The sequence below is a fragment of the Fragaria vesca genome, linkage group LG5 (genome assembly GCF_000184155.1).
Source record: "Fragaria vesca subsp. vesca linkage group LG5, FraVesHawaii_1.0, whole genome shotgun sequence".
Lineage (NCBI taxonomy): Eukaryota > Viridiplantae > Streptophyta > Magnoliopsida > Rosales > Rosaceae > Fragaria > Fragaria vesca.
In genome coordinates this window covers 11,038,059-11,058,188 of record NC_020495.1, presented here as the reverse complement: position 1 = coordinate 11,058,188, position 20,130 = coordinate 11,038,059, and the positions used below count along the sequence as shown (strand labels likewise).

The 20,130-nt window shown below is 40.4% G+C and overlaps 3 protein-coding genes across 3 annotated transcripts; 2 read left to right on the top strand and 1 right to left on the bottom strand.

Moving 5' to 3' along the window:
* The first annotated feature begins 2,364 nt into the window (after positions 1-2,364).
* On the top strand, positions 2,365-3,609 carry LOC101311004 (LOB domain-containing protein 27-like). The gene is made up of 3 exons (XM_004301257.1): positions 2,365-3,185; positions 3,283-3,394; positions 3,523-3,609. The coding sequence occupies exons 1-3, from the start codon at positions 2,365-2,367 to the stop codon at positions 3,607-3,609; spliced, it is 1,020 nt and encodes a 339-aa protein (XP_004301305.1).
* Positions 3,610-3,621: 12 nt separating this feature from the next.
* Positions 3,622-9,840, bottom strand: LOC101310711. Its single transcript, XM_004301256.1, has 12 exons — positions 9,388-9,840; positions 8,787-9,005; positions 8,403-8,597; positions 7,994-8,316; positions 7,684-7,915; positions 5,807-7,518; positions 5,312-5,518; positions 5,099-5,236; positions 4,299-4,533; positions 4,152-4,211; positions 3,991-4,062; positions 3,622-3,904 (listed from the first exon to the last, which is right to left on the bottom strand). Exons 1-12 carry the CDS (start codon positions 9,640-9,642, stop codon positions 3,803-3,805), a joined length of 3,750 nt encoding a protein of 1,249 aa, XP_004301304.1. The 5' UTR covers positions 9,643-9,840; the 3' UTR covers positions 3,622-3,802.
* Positions 9,841-12,008: 2,168 nt separating this feature from the next.
* On the top strand, positions 12,009-14,589 carry LOC101313312. Its single transcript, XM_004299581.1, has 2 exons — positions 12,009-12,752; positions 13,333-14,589. The coding sequence occupies exons 1-2, from the start codon at positions 12,279-12,281 to the stop codon at positions 14,440-14,442; spliced, it is 1,584 nt and encodes a 527-aa protein (XP_004299629.1). The 5' UTR covers positions 12,009-12,278; the 3' UTR covers positions 14,443-14,589.
* The last annotated feature ends 5,541 nt before the right edge of the window (positions 14,590-20,130 follow it).

Below are 20,130 nucleotides of genomic sequence, written 5' to 3'. Positions count from 1 at the left end.
TCAGATCCCCATTCTCTTTCTCTCTGGCTCTCTCCCCCTAGAAGAGTTAGATCGGAGCAATGGGAGGTGTTATGTTGGAGCTTAGTAAAGAGTTCAGTAATGCACTTGACTTTAACCCTGATTGGGCCTTTGAGGATCTGATATCGGAGCTTGATGCCCTCGAATTCAAGATCAATAGCGGTTCTATGGTTCCGTTTAGTAGCCCGTTTGTGTATGATGGCCACGATGAGGATCAGAGATCCGCCGTTGCTAGACGGTTTAATTTTGATCAACTCTACCTCAGCGATAGTGATGATGATTCCGTTGACGAATCGACATTAGAGACAGATCTGGTTGATCTAGTGGAAAGTGGTTTGCTTGAGCTATCCCGTGAACATGAGTTCAAAGTGAAAGAGGATATCAGCAACCAGATATCAGCATTAGAGACAGAGCTCAAGAATGAAGCTGACATGTCTACTTGAGAATGGATGCAGCAGCTAATCGAAGAGAAGCCGAAGCAAAAAGAGCCGAGGAAGCAAAATCGCCAGCCCTGGGAATCCTGCATTTGCACAAGGTTTCCTCATTGTTCGCATTGCTTAGGCTCCACATGTTTTGGACCTTATCCTTGCTGAGTTAAACAAAGCCTGCATCTATACAGTTCCAAAACACTACTCACGGTCATCATTTGGATCAAACGAGGCTTATTATAAAGCTCTTGGATTCCAAGAAGATGATCAAGGAAAGATTGAGAGCATCGAGTTATTTGACACGAGTAGAATCGTATATGAAGCTATATGGGGCACTGGTTCAGACGGACAACAACAATGTTCATGGCCTGAAAGAAGGCTGGGATTGGTTAGCTAGGTTTGTGAATGCTCTTCCTGCCAACAGATACACTGCTGTTGCACTTTCAGCATTCCTACGTACGGCAGGTTATTCTTTCTTCAGAAGGTACGAAATCAATTCTGGAAGGTGTTAGACATGGTCTCGGACAGCTTCTTGAATGCACTAAAAGAACAAGGAGATCGATTCACAGCTAAACCCAGTTATTGTAGACATTGAATCCTACATAAAGGAGAGGGAATACCTTCATGAGCCTGAGGGAAGGCAATTAGAGAGCAATCTGCAATCAGATCGTTCTGTGCCGTAAATTAGAATTACCATTAGTTTTGCTTTCATATAATATAGCAGTTTTAAGTCCCGCGCGTTGCTGCGGGTTTGTTCTTTCCATCGTGAGTTGTTTCATAAGGGAATATTCAACAATTTTGTTTTACTGATCTATGAATAAAAACTGCACAATTCTGATCCTCTGCTTCAGTTTCCCTCGTCAAAGTTTACGAGTGCCAAGTTCTTGGGCCGAGGGTCTAGATTAGAAGAATGTTTCCCTCCAGGAAAACTTGTGTATTTCAGCTTCAAAATGAGGGAACTTAATATTAATCACCGACAGCAACTATTCCTACACAGATCTAAAATGCTTTCGACAAAATCCCAAGTGGTGAAATGCAAATCTTTACATATGCAACATAGCAACCTGTAAATACTCGTCCAGACGCACTATGGAATTGAGTCATAGAAGCCTAGTATTGTATGAACCACAAGAGGAGCACTTGTGGTAAAGCCAATGAAAGGGAGCAGTTCCCTTCTTCTCACAGTGCATAGTATGGCCTGCAATTCCATCAGCACTCAATCAACCCTTATGTCTGTGCATCTTCTAAGTCTGTGCGATTCATGACTTCCCTAACTCTCCGCCGCTCAATTATTTACAACATTTTTTCCTTAAACATCTAGATGCAACAAAGCACGTAGAAATTTCACTAAACCAGTAAACTAATTGGTGGAAATGAATTTCTCACATGTGATAAAAAGTTAAAAACCATCACCTAAAAATAAACCACAAAGACAAGTCAGTGAGAAGTAGCTATGACCATAACCAAAAAAAGGTGCCCAAAATTTCAGGACTCCCCCAAAGTCCTACATTTGTCCCCAAAAGGTCTCTCTCAAAACACACACTAGAAAAATAACAGAAACCATTTCCCCGTCTATTTCGTTCTTCTCTCCAATCTCTTCCTTTTTACTTAGTCCTCTCTTCTCTCTACTTCCAGCAAATCCGCACATTACCAGACCTTTTCAGATCCCCGAAAAACCAAAACCATAACCAAAGCCAAAACCACAACAATGTTGCTACTCATACCCACCTTCTTCTTCACCCTCACCATCTTCCTCACATCCTTCTTCTTCCTCATTCTCCTCCTCCATCATTACCGCCACCTTTGCATTCATCTCTCCAATTCATTTCCTCTAAGCTTTAACCGGCTACATTTGCCACATTGGTCTGAACCACCACCGCAACCAAGCCGACGAGACTTGCTTGGGAACCAAGACATAATGACCCTTAAGGGTGCCACCAGCCAGGCCTGTGCTGCATGCAAATACCAAAGAAGAAAGTGCACGCCTGAGTGCCCTTTAGCTCCTTATTTCCCAGCAGACCAACCAAAAATGTTTCAAAATGCACACAAGCTTTTCGGGGTCTGCAACATCTTGAAGATACTTAAAACTGTCGACCCTTGTTTCAAGTTTGAGACCATGAAATCCATCATATGCCAAGCCAATATCCGAGAAAAGTTTCCGGTCTACGGCTGTTGGGAGGTTATCTGGCAATTGCAGTACCAGATTATGGCTGCGGAGCAGGAGCTTCAAAATGTTCATAAACAGCTTGCATTGTACAGACAACATCACTACCACCAGCAGCAGCAGATTTCAGCTATGCCAGATTATGTGACCTCACAATTGGAATTAGGCATGGCACCACCTAACAATAACAATACCATCTCATTTTTAAATCATAGTACTCCACAATCTTACGATAACAACAATAATGCCATACATCATGCTTTGCCTGTAACACAACAACAGCAGCAGCATTACTCTAATCGAAGCGACGATGCTTACACTTCTGCTTATGACATTGACTCCAAGCAGACTATTACCACGGACAATGTTTTATGGGCGCAAAATCCTTTCACCAACAACAGCATCAATGAGAACAATGATAACGCAGAAACAGTTCAATCCCAGTTTGGTGTTTCGCAGACACTAGCCATGGGATCAGAAGATGTTCAAGATTATGATGAGCTGCACCCATTTTTTGATACCATAGATGATAGACAGTCATACATTGATTCCAAAGAGGCTTATGACTCAAGCAGGTACATTCATTTGTCACATAATGATGAACTTGATGATGACCTGTAAAATGCGATTCGAGATTAACTTTTCTCATTCATTGTGCGAATTTATGTGCAGTTCGGAAGAATCGCTCAAGGACACAACACAAATATCAATGGATCATGCGGCGGATGATAACACATTGAAGAGTGCTGCAGCATGCTTCAGTCTTACCAGTGTCAAGTTATCAGTAAGCTAGAAAACACCATATTGGCTGTGATATGTTTTTACTGTTGTTTTTTTTTTTTAGTTTTCCATCGAGAGTTGTTTCATAAGGGAATATTCAACAATTTTGTTTTACTTATTTATGAATAAAAGGTGCAAAATTCTGAGCCTCTGCTTCAGTTTCCCTCGTCAAAAGTTTACAAGTGTCTAGTACTTATAGAGGCCAAGGGTCTAGATTAGAAGAATGTTTCCCTCCAGGAAAACTTGCGTATTTCAGCTTCAAAAATGAGGGAACACTTAATATTATTCACAGACAGCAACTATTCCTAAACAGATCTATAATGCCTTCGACAAAATCCAAGTGGTGAAATGCAAATCTTTACATGCCAGATAGCTACGTGGAAATACTCGCCAGACGCACTATGGAATTGAGTCATAGAAGCCTGGTATTGTATGAACCACAAGAGGAGCACTTGTGGTAAAGCCAATGAAAGGGAGCAGTTCCTTTCTTCTCACAGTCATTGCATAGTATGGCCTGCAATTCCATCAACACTCAATGAACACCAACGTCTGGAAGCATTATAAGTTACTGAGTACGACAAGAAAAAGATGGTGACAAACCTGAGTTCGGCCAGAATACTCATCTGGGAGTTTCTCTCCAGCTAAATATGCATCATACATTCTAAATAACATCTGCAAGAGAAGCATACAGTTTAAGAGCCTAACACATTAACATATGAAGAAAATGAATGAACTTAATTTTCACAAGTTTGGTAACTGACCTGCATGTCCCCAAGTGACTTGCCGCAGATTGGGCAGGTATACTTGGTGAAAGTGTAGGCCTGGAAGCAGCATCAGAAGTAAGAGCAAAGCTTTCTGAATATTTGCAAATATATATGGAGAAAGCAATAACTAAGCGGGGAAAGTACCTGAAAACATGTCGAGTGCATTGAATGACCACATGGAAGGGCCTTTACTGGAGAGTTGCTCGTGAAGATGTCTTCATGGCAAATAGGGCAATTAATCATAAAGCTTTTCTCTCTGCATGTATGCTTGAAGAGAGAACGGGACATGCAAGCATTACAAGTCATGCAATGGAAGTAGTCAATACCCAATCCCTTTCCAACTCGACACAAGTTACAGTAAGGGCAATGGTAGATAATCCTGGTAAATAGCTTCTTAATTAGAAACATATAAAACCTCAAACTGGTGACTCAAATATAACATAACCAGTTGCATCACTTGCATGAAAACAGAGCGTTAAATTTTCCCTAGATCAATATCAGCTTAAAAAAAATAAAAAAATTTAACGCTAATAGCAAACATGCAGAGAGAAAGAAATACCAGCTTAAACATTAAGCTGGTATTTTGAATCTGTAACAGAGACGCTAACATTTACAGTTGCATGGAAAGAGAACACCATTCTAGTAAGTAGTAACTATAGAATTTATGTACGTCAAGTCCAGTAGTAGTTATTTTCTTATAGTCTAATAGCGACGTTTTGGTGACAAGACCACAAAGTGCCTGAACAATAAGGTAATGAATGGTACTGGACAAATCATACAAATGGATGCCAAGAGAGTCAAAGGTAGTGTGAATTCCCCCTCCTTAGTTACTAGTTCACAGTTTATCAGGGGCTAAAATTGTTTCGTTACAAAAGCAGGTAATATAGTTTCTCATTTGAATCAAATCTAGCAACAAAATAGTCAGTCAAATCAGGATAAGTCACCTTTCATCATCAAAAATCTTGCAAATTTTGCAAAAGTATCTTGCCATGGATAAATCACTGCAGGATGCAGTTGAGCATGTGGGCCCGATTGGCTGAATTTTCAAGCATTTCATGCACATCATCTCTGTTACAGATCTCCTGCATATGTATCCCATAATGAGAGAGAAAGAAATAATAAGAAACATTAACATTAATATTCACACTACTGAATACCTATCTATCGTGTGCTCTGCTATCTCATCATGGCAGCGTATGCAAGTGTAGAGCTGGTTGCAACATGCAGCAACAAGCTTACAGTTCCTCTTATAGTGTTTACAACCAAATGTTTGCCCAAAAGGGTCCTGATAGGATGGATGCTGACGAGGGAATTCTTTCCCATTACTTGCAATTAACTGAGAGCGTTGTTTGACTCTCCAATGGCTGAAGAGTGTAAATGTAGAAACTTGTCATTTCCTCCACAGGAAGAGTCTAAGTCCAAACTTTATCAGCAAGCAGATGTAGCAGAAAGATAGATATTTGAGAAAATAAAAAGAAAACTAAAGGAAGCAATTCGGTAGGTTAAATTAGTATCAGATATACCAAGGTATTATTGCTTCTTGCTCTTACAATAGATAGTATGACTGGTATATATATTTTGTCCTAAACAGGAGAGCAAAAGGAATAAAAGGAAAATAAAGCTTTAAAAAGAAAAAACAATTCATGACCAACCTTGATAGCAGGTTCTGCATCATATATGGTTTCTTCTGAGGATCCAAGGAAGAGTTGCGGGAGATTTTACTTATTGCAGTCAACAGATCCTCTTGACTTAGTGTCCGCAGGCACTCGCAACAATCCGTTTTACGACTTGCTTGAAAAAGTTGTCCTGGATCATTGTTTTGTTCTATGGCATTTTCAGTGTCTTCATATTTCATCTTCTTACCTTCTGCAAGAATTACAGAATCTGTATGGTTGTAATTACATTGGTGTCTATCAGCATCCCTCAGCTTATGATTCACCTCAGTGATTCTTAAAAGCTTAGTATCATTATCAGGGGAATCTTTTTCGGAAAATTTGATGCTTCTGTTGCAGACACACCTTCCTTGTTCATCCAGTCCACACAAGCACATAGAGACAACTTCCAAGGGATCTACAGTCTTTGAAGGAGGAACACATGACTCCTCCACCACCTTGCCCGCATCATACCCCTCCCACCATTCTTTCAACCACTCATCAAACATTGTGTTTCTTGTGACCTGGCGCCATATAGATATCATGGCATGCTGTTCTTCTGGCGTCAAAGATTCCATCAGCCAGGGTATCATATCTTGTAATACTTTTGCTTCTGTTCTACCAAGTATGCATGCCACGATCCTTTCTTGCTCTTCAATGGAGAAGCATTCTTTAAACAAGGGCCAAAGTTCAACTTCTTCACGATTAATATGGTCAGTCAGTAGTTTGCACATAGATTTGCACATACCATGAAGCCTCATGCACAACTGATAGAGCTTTGGCGACATCTGGTCCATTGTGTTTGAATCAAACATAGAAACTGAAAAATACAATTTGGACATCTCATCTAGAATGAGGGATATTTTTTGGAAGCGTTCAACCTCTAGCTTGTGGTCTATCGTGTAAGACTGGCTAATGTTTTGACATTTCCCCTTTGCCTCCAAGGCTGGAAAGGCAACCTCGTCCTCTGCTTCACTATGTATTTGATGTAAGAACTGCAAGAGACTAAAGCGCCGGCAGAAATCTGTGAGGAAAGCTGCATTTTTGGCCAATTCAGCTGAACCAAGGACAAGGTATTCCAAATCCTTCTTGAGAGCCTTGTGGAAGAAAAATATAAGATCTATTGGTTTTGGTTCATGGAGACCGTAACCACTCAATTTTTCCCCACCAAGACTTTCACCAATATGATATGATGTTCTCATTCCAGAGAAATACACTTGGAGATTAATTTCTCTTGAGTTTGAAGTCTCGGAATATGAAGCAGAGTCAGAGGCAAAAGATGAAGAGTATGGCATAGAGTTCTTTGCCATGTTTGAAGAAATTAGTTCCATTACCCCAGTGTTTGGTTTCCCTCGATGTTGCATACTGGAGCTTACAGATGAAAATGCAGTACTGGAATGCAACTGGTTGCATAAGAAAGTGCATCTGCTCTTAAATATTTGCTGCAAGTCCTCTCGGAAATTTTCAGTTGAGGTTTTACCTGAATGGCCAATACGGAACCACTCATGTAACAGAGATACAAAAGAATCATCAACTAAGAAATCTCGTTGCTTCATGCTGCTAAGAATTGACCTGGAGTCATCCTCAGATAAGCAAGCTGAAAACCAAGTAGTCACACACTTCAGCAACCCAAGTGGCATAATATGAAGGCTGACATACACGAGTTGCTGTTGCATTTCATGGCTACAGTTCTTCTTTATAATGGGAAATACCTGATAAAAGCTGGTTGGTGTTAATTTGCATTGAATAAGGCAAGAATTTTCTTAACCATAATTTGGTTATAGCATGCCCCAACAAAAGGGACTTGCGAGATCAGATTTAAATGCTATACATTAAGAAATCTTAGAAGGTTGGTAATCCCTTCCTTGATTTATTACCTCTGTTTCGTGAAAAGCAAAATGCTTGCTGACTCCCACCACAAGACACTCAAATTCTCGGCAAAGCTTTTCAACAAATTTGCCCAAAGGTGTTCCATTCTCAAGGCTATAGTACAGTAAATTACGCAAACTTTCCAGAAGACTTTCATCGGGAAATTTCTCAATAGAGGGGTACAGACAGCCATTGACAAGTTCATTTAACACAGGATGAAATAACTTCTCCAATGCATTGCTGTAGGTCAGAATGTGTTCAGTGAAGAATCAATTGAAAAATAAAATAAAAATTAAAAGTAATGGCCTCAGCAACTACCTGTAAAAAGTGAGGACATCAGCAAGAAACTTTAGCTGGACAACTATTGAGTCAATATTCAGGAAATTGATTGAGCTTCTCAATTGATATAGCTCTCCCAAAGATTTTTCTAAATCTTTCCTAATGGCACGATGCCAAAGATGAAGGCCATCAACAGGATTGTATCCAGTATCAGTATGGATGGTTTGTTTCTTCATGCGACTCCAACTTTCTTCAAAGAACCTCTTAGGGGAATGAGACTTGAGTAACTTTTTCATATCTGCAGATTCATCATCACCGGTGTGTCGAGCCTGGCCGTTGTTAGCAAGCCACGAGCTTACTACCTAGCAAATATTTTAAGCTATCATTACCAAGGGATTGATATAGCATCATGGTAAGAACTTGGGTTACAAACGATTAGGGTGTGTACCTCTTGGAGATGTTTTTCATCAGGTACGATTTCTTTTATGCAACGGATGACTTCCTCTTCTTCATCATTTTGAAGAGAGGAGATCATCCATGGTAGAAGATCCTCTAGCAGCACTACAGGAATACTACACATGTACTGCCACACAAGTGAAGCCTGCTCCTTCGGAGAAAATTGCTGCAGGAGCAGAGGAAAAACCTGGATCCCATTCGCATCATTAGTAACACATGGAGCACAATCCATAGACATATAACATGAAATTCTAAAGAGTATAACTAAAAAACTATAGGAATCAAATATAAACCACAATATGTCATAAAAAATAACATAAGGGCTTAAACAACCGAACAAGTAAGAAAAGCGTATACAAGAGACAAGTGGCTTTACCTGTTCTTCTTCTTTCACCATATGCTGGCAAATGAATGCCTGGAGCGTCCCAATGCAGAACACAAGTTCCTGAAATTCCTTTGAAATGTCTTCACTTTCCTCTAACAATACATCCAAGCGACTAAAAATAGAATCGAAAAGACCGTCTATACTCCTATGCTCCAATGAATATGTACAAGCTATGTTTTTTGTTCGTCCATCTAGCGCTAGAAAAATAACCTGCCAAGAAAAATTATACAATCACAGTAAATCGCTCTTAGAAAACCATAGACATTACAAGCAGTCCATTAAATTGTAAAAGCAACTTACACTTCATCTAAATCATACTAAATTTTACTTCTTACAGTCAACTAATTAAAATTAAAGTCATAAACTGAAGCAAGTTTTCCAGATTTTACAAGCAGTGCAGAATCTCATATCAAACATACTAAATTTTACTTCTTACAGTTAATTAAATAGGATTCCAGTCATAAATTGAAGCAAAATTTTCCAAATTACAACAGAAATGAGGCTTAAATAGTCAAATTAATCATACATTTCCCAGATTTCATTCCAAATTAGAAACTCCTAGCAAATTTCAAAGAAAGCTTTGTGAACCAACCTCGTCTTCAGCAGAGCAGTGATACTTATACGCGAGCTTGAGGAACTCAAACCTTCGCAAAACCTCGAGAACAAAGCCGCGGCCTCTGAATCCACCGTTCAAGGCGGCCGTGGTGACGTGGAGGAGATCGGCGAGCTCGGCTCGCATCGCCTTGTGGAAGCAAACCAGCAACAGAATCGGCGATTGCGCGAGCTCTGAACATGACGAAGACGAACTCTCCGGCATCCGGCTGTGGTGGTGACGGTCGCCGCCCATCCAAAGCGAGACGACGTCGTTTAAGCACCATGAAGGTGGAGAAGAACAGAGAGGAGAAGAAGAGGTCTGGCATTGCGAGGGTCAATGGAATTTAACGCCTCTTGGTTTTGAAGCCTCAGTCCCTCAATTTAGTCTTCTTCCTCCTAATCCACCTCGATCCCCTTTCTTTAATCCCTAATTTCCATTTCTTTAATCCTCGCCAGCGAAAGCGACGTCGTACCGACCGGCCAGCGGTTACGCATTGGCATCTCCCACGCGCGCCTGTAGCTCACGCGGTGCAAAAGCTACCCGCCTTTTTGCCCTTTTTAGAGTTTTAGGCGAAAGGGCGCCGTGGGCTGACGACCTTCGGGATTTTCCCGCCAAATTTAATAATCGGGGATTTGGGTTTGGATTTGTTTAAGGCTGCCTTTGTTTAATTAAGGGGCCATGCAATTAGCGTTGGGATTAAGTAGGGCGGGCTCGTTCACGCCGTCCCTGATTTTGTTTTGGTTCCGTCTTTGATTGGATTTGTTTAGTGGGGGGATTAAAACGGGGTGAAACGGTGCGTTTTGAAGGGAAGGTTTGTCCTCACGTGAGGGAGGTCAACGGTCGGAGATTGTGAGGCTCTTTGTCAGGATGTGTACGTGCGTCGATGGTTGAGGCGCGTGGTGGTCATGGGTTCGCACGTTCCCGCCCTCAGCTGTTCGCGCCACGTTTCAAGGTTTTGTAATTATAAGAAGATTCTTACCCTTCTTCTTTTTTCTTCCTTTTTGGTTCTTTCCTTTCTTTTCCTTTTTCAAAAGTGAAAGATCAAGGGAATAAGAAGAAAAGGAGAGCAGGCCAACTGTGAGTGGCGATGATTATGTTACCTTTGGGGCTTTGGATCCCACATTTGTCACGTCCATGAGTGACCGAAGATAAAAAGATGATTCAACTCGAGCGACAAATTTATACAAGTAACATGACAATATATATCTCCTTTATGTTGATATTGTTTTAAGTCCATGTAACGAAAATGACATTAAAATACATCATTTCAAGATTCACATGTGATTATAATGTGTATGAGATGCTATGTTTCTTGTTTTTGATGGGTGATGCTTATCGTGGAGAAGAGCATTCTCTTTGAGTTGTCACTTTTGAATCTAACCCGCATTTCTTCTTTTTGTATAGTGAGATTGTGGGAATCTTCTTAGTGGTGTTGGTTTATACATATAAGATTTTGAGTTTATGTAGCAACATGAGGATCAAAGATTACTTTACGAACAATACCCAGGGTCTGATCATTGTTTGGTTTGTTGTCGTAAATTGTTTGGCTTGGTGTCGTAACTGGTGTATAAGTTTCACGTGTCGCTACTTAGCCAGTTATGGTTAGATATTCATGCAACTCAACAACTTCCCTATATATTTGATATTTCTTATTTTATGGAAAAATTTGCCTGTTTTTCTCTAACATATTCTCTAAACTAGAAATAGCGATAAGAGAGAACCAAATTACAACAAAAATTTGGTATTGGGATATATATCTTACTTTTATTTTATATTTACTTGAACAAAAATTACAATTTTATGAATCAAATTACAACATTGAGAACAAATTTACCAAATTTATTTACACTATTTACATGAAGTTAAACAAAATTACAATTATGAGAACAATTTGTTCAAAAAGTTGTAAAATGGTTGTACATTTTGTAATTACAATTATTAGAACAAGAATATAAACAATACGACTCAACATTACCACTTTGACTACAAATATGTTGTCATATTTGTAAATGTAGTTATCACATACGGGTAGGTACCATAGAATTTCCCGAAAACCAATACACTTTTTATAGCAAACTTTAAAATTTTAGGAGAATTTAGGGAATGGTTATAAAATTTGTTAAATAGAAAATCTAGGAGCTGAAGAAAAAAAAATATGATTACAAGTTTGAATTTTTTTTCTCTATAATAAAAAAATTGTAGAGAAGTTGTCGGATATGCTCTCATTATTTCAGAGGATGACAATTGCGGTGCTCTATTGACTAACTCAGGGTCTATGATCTTTAACTCAATGGGCCTCTCTACAGGGTGGCCTTGGCTTTCCAGAGTTTTGGGTCTAATATCTAAAATTCTAGCAAAACAAACTCCCAACTTCTTTTTTTGAGAAAAAACAAACTCCAACTTCAATAGGCCCAAACTAAGAAATGCAGATCAATTATTTTGTACATTAAACAAAGTTTCCGTTAATGGACCCAATATTAGCAATTTCGGACTATCAGGCTGTCCCTCACTCCCTTGGCTCTTTTCCAAAATCGGAATGACCACAAACTTATCCAATTTCTTCCGTTTTCGTTTGGTTTTCCTGTCAAAATTGGGAGACGTGCATTCATTGATTTCATTCTTATCCAACACCTGTAAGTCTGTAACGGAGCATATCCGGCTTCATAACACAAAAATCTCTTCATGTTCCTCCTGTTCTTCCTATACTAATGATTATTTACCCTGGCCATGTTCATTGGTAGGTTCTCTTTGATTCTTGGATGACTGTACTAATCGAAGAAAATCGAAGCTTTCTCTCTATTCGGACTATTTCTTCATTTCTAGCTAATTTCCATCCATATATTCCATTATTGCACACACCAGCCTCGCACCATTAAAGAAACGAAGAGATGACGACGACGACGGAGAGTCGCCTGAGCATGACCAAGTGGACGGCGACGGCGGCCAGCATATGGATTCAGTGCTTCGGCGGCGCATCCTACACCTTCAGCATCTACTCCTCCGCCCTCAAGTCCAGCCAAGGCTACGACCAATCAACGCTCGACACGGTGTCCGTCTTCAAGGACATAGGCGCCAACGCGGGCGTCCTCTCCGGACTCCTCTACTCCGCCGTGGCGCTCAATCGCCGCGCCCGTTTCGGGGGGCCTTGGGTGGTACACGTGGCGGGGGCAATCCAGTGCTTTGCGGGGTACTTTTTCTTGTACGCCGCCGTGGCAGGGTTGGTGGAGCGGCCGCCGGTGACGGTTGTTTGCTTGTTCATGTTCTTCGGGGCTCACTCTCAGACCTTCTTCAATACGACTAGTGTCGTCACTGGCGTACAGAATTTCTCCGACTATGGTGGGACCATTGTTGGTATTATGAAGGTACATTTCTGCCACGATCACTTGTAGTTGTATCACACGTCTTTCCTACTCTTATTATCGTCTTTCCTACTCTTATTATGAAATGAACCCTCGTGCTACCTACTAATTACATAAACTTCAGGAAAATTAGGTAGAAGGGTTCACACTAGACTCTTGTAGCGTTTTAGGTGAAACACTTTTACCTAATCCGCTAATCGATTGATGTTCAAAACAAATCAGGATCTATTTTTTGATGACCATGAGAGAGAATGAGTTTGACATGACATTCAGGCACGAATTAATCTTCACGTCTAGAAAGTCTTTAATTATGTAGAAAAAAAATTACAAAACCTTCAGTATAGTTTAGCTTTCATATACATGGATTCCACTTTCCTTGCAAAATGATCCATGCAAATTTTATTTTCATAGTTGAGCTTATGTTCATGTAATGTGTGTTCACTAATAGAGCTTTGGTATTGTTGGCTTCTTGATTATTCAAACCTTACTGAATACTGATGATCTTGGCAATTGGCATCTTGCTAATCATCTTTTGATCTAATAGAAATGAGATTCATTTACTACATTGTGTTTTCTTGGCCAGGGATTTATGGGACTTAGTGGAGCAATACTGGTACAATTCTATGACACATTATGCAAAGGCAACCCCAGCTACTTCCTCTTACTTCTGGCCTTGTTGCCAACACTAGTCTCCATTTTGTTCATGCCCTTTGTGAGAATCTATGAAGCTTGTAGAGCTGAAATAGACAAGAAGTACTTAAATTGTTTCTCTGCTTTTGCTCTGCTCATTGCTGCTTATCTGATGGTCACAATCATACTGAGAAACATTTTCACTTTCTCATTGTGGGCTAGTGTCCTCACTTTCACATTGCTGCTTCTGATTCTATTCGCCTCACCCATTGGAATCGCAATCAAAGCTCAGTTCATGGAGTCAAAGACACGGCGAGAAACAAGTACTTCTACGGCGAGTGATGCTTTACTTGATAAAGAGACGTCTATAGAATATGATGGTGAAGATATGACTCTTGTGAGTGCTATGAGCTCTGTTAATTTCTGGTTGTTGTTTATTGCAATGCTTTGTGGAATGGGTACCGGCTTGGCCACCATAAACAACATGAGCCAATTAGGCCAGTCACTTGGTTACACAACAGTGGAGATAAACACATTTGTTTCTCTATGGAGTATATGGAACTTTTTAGGCAGATTTGGAGCTGGGTATGTCTCAGATTATTTGCTACATACAAGAGGCTGGGCGAGGCCATTGTTAATGGCTCTCACTCAAGCAACAATGGCTGTTGGGCACCTTGTAATCTCATCTGGATTTCCTGGAAATCTCTATGTGGGTTCAGTCATTGTAGGCATCTGTTATGGCTCACAATGGTCACTAATGCCCACCATCAGTTCTGAGATCTTTGGTGTCACACATTTTGGTACCATTTTCAACACAATTGCCATAGCCAGCCCTGTTGGGTCTTACATTTTCTCAGTGAGGGTAATCGGGTTCATCTATGACAAAGAAGCTTCTGGAGATGATGGCTCCTCCTGCAGTGGCACTCTCTGCTTTATGTTGTCTTTCCTGATCATGGCCTCTGTTGCATTCTTTGGGTTTCTTGTTGCTCTTGTGCTGTTCTTCAGAACCAAGAGGTTCTACCACTCCATTGTGTTAAAAAGATTGCGGCATCTTCCAAACTAGCTCTGTCATCCAGAACAAAACTTGGTGCATCTGTAACGAGTGATATTTTGGTCTTGTGAATTCAACAAATTATATTTATTTTCGGAAAATGAACAAGTCAATAAGATAATTTTCTGTCAATTTTTTCATAAAACCGATTAAAGTTTCAAGAGTGTGGCTATTGGGACCTCCAAATTTGCTTAACATATCTCTTATGCTCTTTACACCTCCGTTATACTTTTAATTGCAAGCAGTTTACTCACCATACCTCTATTCAAATTTATAATATAAAAAACCCTAATGCACAGCTCTCTCTGACGCAAAACAAAGAGCGCCGCTCACCCTAGTTTATCCGATTTGGATCTTCGATCCAGTTTTGTCCTCCAAACCTCACCAATTTATCCAATCCCTATCCATTTCATCCTCATGTCGAAGCCAATCGACGAAGTCACCGCCAGTTTTGCGACTTCCCTTGCACTGGCCGGCGATGAGGTCCTTGATGTCTCTCGTCGATCGGGAGCCAATCTCCGCCGTAACTCGCAAGCCTACCTTTTGGCGAAACCTCTGACTCCGAAATGTGTTAACCCTGCAAATCTGCAACAGACCTTTCGCAGAATTTGGCGCACTGATGGTAAATTTAAGGTTCAACAGAGACCTCAAGGTCTATTCTTGTTCTCCTTCGATATGAAGAGAGATCGAAATCGTGTGCTTTGGGGAGGCCCATGGTATTATCTTCGGGCACCAATGGTTATTCAAGACTATGATGGGCTTGCAGATTTTGACGATATTAATTTGCAATCTTTGTTTTTCTAGGTTCGACTTGAGAACATTCCTCCTAGATTAGAGACACCAGTGGTCATTGAAGATGTAACAATCGTTGCAGGTGATAACCCACATGTTGATCTGAATCTTCTGAATTCAATAGGGGAGGTTCGTGTTCGGGTATCTCATGCTCTGAACAGACCTTTCATTTTTGAAAAGGTACTTAAGCTTGCTCTTGGCATAGTCAAGAACATTGTTTTCTTTTATGAGAATCTTGTTGGTATGTGTGCTAGCTGCAAATTAATCTACCATCTAGATGGTATATGTAAGAAGAAAGTAGCAAAATCTACAGTGCAGGATTCTCAGAAAGAGAATCGGGTTGAAGCACTAGTCAATTTGGCAAACCCAAATTACTCACAAGGTTCGCTGAAGTTCACAGGAGCCATGCCTTCGATTATGAAGCCCTTACAGCCACAAATGCCTTCAAAGCTGCCATTAACTCGTAAACCAATTGTCATCAAGAAATCGCTGCTTGGTTCCAATGTCATTGAAAGACCGGTGCTAGCTGAAATTGGCACGAATTGTTTAGAACCAGTAGGGAATGAGAATGTTGGACATGATATGAGATCAGAGCTGCTGCTGGTTTTTACTGTTGAGCAACCAATTGATCCAGCTATGCAGGAACCAAAGGACACACCTTTGCGTTGTGTTTCCAAGAATTGCAACATCAATTCCTCGTAGACCTTGGAGTTGTGTGATGTTCAAGTGACTACTGGTATGGCTGAGATAGATTCAACTCTGGATAGTGCTATTATGCAGCTTGTGGCAACACAAGGAGTTAAGGATGTGTTTCAGGAAGGTATCCTAATGCATGAGGTCCTGAACTCGAGTTCTCTGCCAACTCCTTCAGATTTGAACTCTGCAGCAAAAACTACAGGTGTAGTCACTCAAGTTGTCAAAGATCTGAGTCCTCTAATTCCTCCTTTTGTGGATTTAAGTCAGGCTGCTAGGTTGGAGAAGCCTAACACTGACCTTGTGCCTGAAGTCAATGCAACCGGAGCTGTCAAGTGCCACCGGCTATCAAAGGTAGAACAAAATGAGCCTGTTGTTCTAGCCTCTAACTGGGAGAAAAAATCTAGACCAATTATCCAATTTCCTCCTAGCCAGCTGGGTCTTATTCAAGGACTTGATGGCACTCTGATTACTAAGCCGGAGTCCTTGCTGAAGCCAAAGAAGAAACGGGGACGCCCCATTGGCTCAAAAAACAAAACACCTAGCCCTGTAGCTATAGCTACAGAGAAACATGAGCTAAGTGTGCTTTGCCCCAACACCCCACCAAGCCCTGACCCGAAGGGCAAAAACAAAATGCAGTAAGTGTTGGAGTATGGATAGCTTGGTAGACTGTGCGAGCTAGCTGCAGCCTAGATGGTTTCATAAAGCTTGGAGTACCGCAATTGAGCGCCTTGACTCCGGTTTTTTGTTACTCTAGTATCTTGTTTGTATTTAGTTTAATCCTCTGCTAATTGTCTGATGTAATGGTGCTTTAATGTCATTATAGCCTAAGTTTATCAATAAAATTTTTGGGGCTGCTGCCCCTTTTCCCTTCAAAAAAAAAATTATAATATAACTTTGGTTATGTTATTGACATATATTTCAATAAATTACTCATTATGCTTACATTCCTTGTTTTTTTTTCTTTTCATGTGAACATTAATTTCCGACTTCTACTCTTTGATTTTTTGTTGTTGTTGTTGTTGTTGTTTATTCATGCAAACCTTCATTCCCAACCTTCGTTCCTTGATTATTTTTTTGCGTACAATGTCACTATAGACCTCTCAAATTGTAAAAAAAAAAAAAAAAAAAAAAAAAAATTTTTACAAATGATATAAGTTTCAGAGAAATACTTACTCGAATCATGAAGAATTTTTCTCATTAAAAGCTACATAAAACAAGGTATTGGTATGAGTTTAAAAATTAAATTCTATCATCAATAAAATGTTCTCTAATTTTTGCACCTCTTGATAAAATATTTTGTATAGTTATTTAATGTTTTTTTTAATAATCAATAGATCATACTTTTTGCAAAAATATTATTTCTCCTTATATATGTGTGACAAGTATCGATAGAAGGAATTTTTATGTTAAATAATCGATATTATTCGTAGTTTATATTCTTATAGAATACTATATAATAAATAGAAAATGACATACTACTACCTTAAAGAGAAACAAAAAACAAATAACCCATCTTTCATAAGATTTAAACAACGAAGGACATGAAGTCTAGGCCCACAAGAAATATCAAGCACGCTTGACTCCAAATTTCAACGTAAAAGAACTAAAATGCATAGATTCTTCAAATATTTACGAGCACTGCCACTGAGCAATATACGATCTTGATCTCTCTATCTCTTCGATCTTTCTTGCTGATCTCTCTGTTCTCTTTCTTAGTCTACGAGGTCCCGATGATGATCACAGTAGTCAGTACCGGCCCTGGCCTAAAGCCCAACAAGCCTTTGCTTTGGGCCCCCAAATTTAAGGGCCCCAAATTCTCAAATCCAAGTATATATATACATATAAAAAAACAAAAAAAACATATATACTAAACATAACCTACGCAACTTCTTACTTCTACAACTTTATGTCTTTTTCTAATTCTCTTTGATCGAAGTCATTGGCTGCCGACTGCCTTCTGCTCACTCTGCTGCACGCCCGGTCGCCCACATTGCCTCGTCTGGCCGTCCGCCCGCACAACGCACGTGTCTTGCCGACTTGCAGTCTCTGAGTCTGAGTTCTCTCAGGTAAGTCTGTGGTCTGTCTTCCTCCAGTCCTCCTCCAATAGTCTAATGAGTCCAATCCCATAGTTTTTGCAATTTCATAGTTGAGAACTTGAAATTAAAAATGAGAAGGGTTTTTTTGTTTTGATTTCAATTAGGAAGACTGATTGTGAGACAGGTTTTAGTTTGATTTTGATTTCATAACTGATTGCAAGGTGTCATATGGCTCTAATTAGGAAGTATCATTCTGGGGCTAAAAAAAGAAAAGAGAAGCAGAGAAGAGAGGCATTAAAAAAGCTTTAAGCATGATCTATTTGCAATTATTTAAAGCCAAGTATTAAACAAGCACAAACTTCTACCAATGAGAATGAGAATGAGAATGAGAATGCAGAAGCAAGTCCAAGTTTGAATGCGAAACCAGATTTGAATGAAGAACAAGGTTTGAATGAGGAAGCAAATTTGAATGAAGAACAGGGTTTGAATGAGGAATCAAATTTGAATGAGGAACCAGTCCTTCATCACCATGTTAACAATAGTGGCGGAGGATAAGAACCAAATATGCAAGTGAATGAGGACGACTTTTACGCAAGGAGCCCCAATTTTTTTTTTTTCACTTCGAGCCCCCAAAATGTCAGGGCCGGCCCTGACAGTAGTCACCACCGCCATGACGTCGAAGTCATTGCCGGTGACGGACTCACTCCAAAATCCTCTTCCGTTCGAGATGACGCGGCCACTCATCTAGATTTGTTACTTCTACACCGGTCATCTTTATAAGCTTCTCCGCATCTTCGCCGTTGAAGTCGGGGTTGATCTCGACGCCGTTGGCGGCGGTGGCGCCTCGGCTGTCGTCGATGGAGGTTAGGATTGGGTCGGTGCAGAGAGAAGAGAAGGAGATTGTTCTGATGAGGCAGATTAAGATGGATTCCCTTACATTCCTCTATAGCAAAGAAAAGGTTGAAATTATGAGGGAGTAGGCAAGTTTGGTTCGAATTTGCCTCAGATCTTCATGTTGGGATGAACACAGAGGAAGGCAAGCTTGAAGTAGATGAAGGAGGACCGTTGGATTAGCCTTAAAGCTCTCTCATCTCTACAAGCTACTGCCACAAATTTCCTCTCCTTATTTAATTGGTTACTTTCTGTTCCAGGAGCTCTTATCCCTAAAGGTATGAATACTATGAGCCACATCTCTAATCTCTCTCACAGTAATGAAATATTAAAATGGTATACTAATAGATGTGCAATTCTCTTGTGAGCGGTGAATTGAAAGTGGAGATGTATCGAATGTGGTTATATTGATGTTTCTTATGCGGAGAAGCTCCCTCCTTGACTTCAATATTATTGAGATTCTCCGTTGCTGAAACGTTTGAACTTGGAGTAATAGATGCAATTGTCATGATAATGTTCAATAGTGATATAACCAGTAGTAGTAATAGTAGCAGAACTTGACTATAGTAGTCGGTAGTAGCACGGTGATCGAATACATCATGGAGACTATGCCGGTATATTGAAATCCTCAAAGACATCCAATTACAGTTTTGGTACTCAAAACCTGCTACTGCACGTACTGAAAATAATTAATATTACATTTGCTGGGCCACTGAAAACCTGCTACTGCACTTACGGAAGCTGCTACTACATTAGCTGAACCACTAAATGTCACATCCCGACCCTTATATTTTTACCTTATTTACTAGCGTGATTATAATAAGAATTTTACCGTCTCGATCAATGAGTAAATAGTTTAATTGGTCCCTAGAGGGGTTTCGAGGACGATTATGTGCGGATGATTATTCGTATGATGAAAATACGACGACGGTAAAAATAGTAATTTTAGCTAGTAAAAGGTAATTTTTATTCGGGTATTATTTTTCGGGGTGTTTTTATTTTTGGAATTTGGGTTGATATAGGTTGGACCGGTTTGGGGTGTGAGGCCCAAACCCACTTTTCTTTCTCTTCCTCCCGATTTCCTCTCCTCACCCGTCCCGCAACCGAGCCTCCCGCTGCCCGGTTTTCCGGCCGTCCTCCCGCCGCCGTCCGGCCGCCCCAGACCCGCCGCACCCAGCCCAGATCGGACCCCGTCACCTCCTCTCCCTCCCCGGCCCTACGTGTCCGAGCCGGTGGTGCCGCCGAAGAGGAGAAAAAGCTGCCGGAACCGCCGACTGTCCAAAGC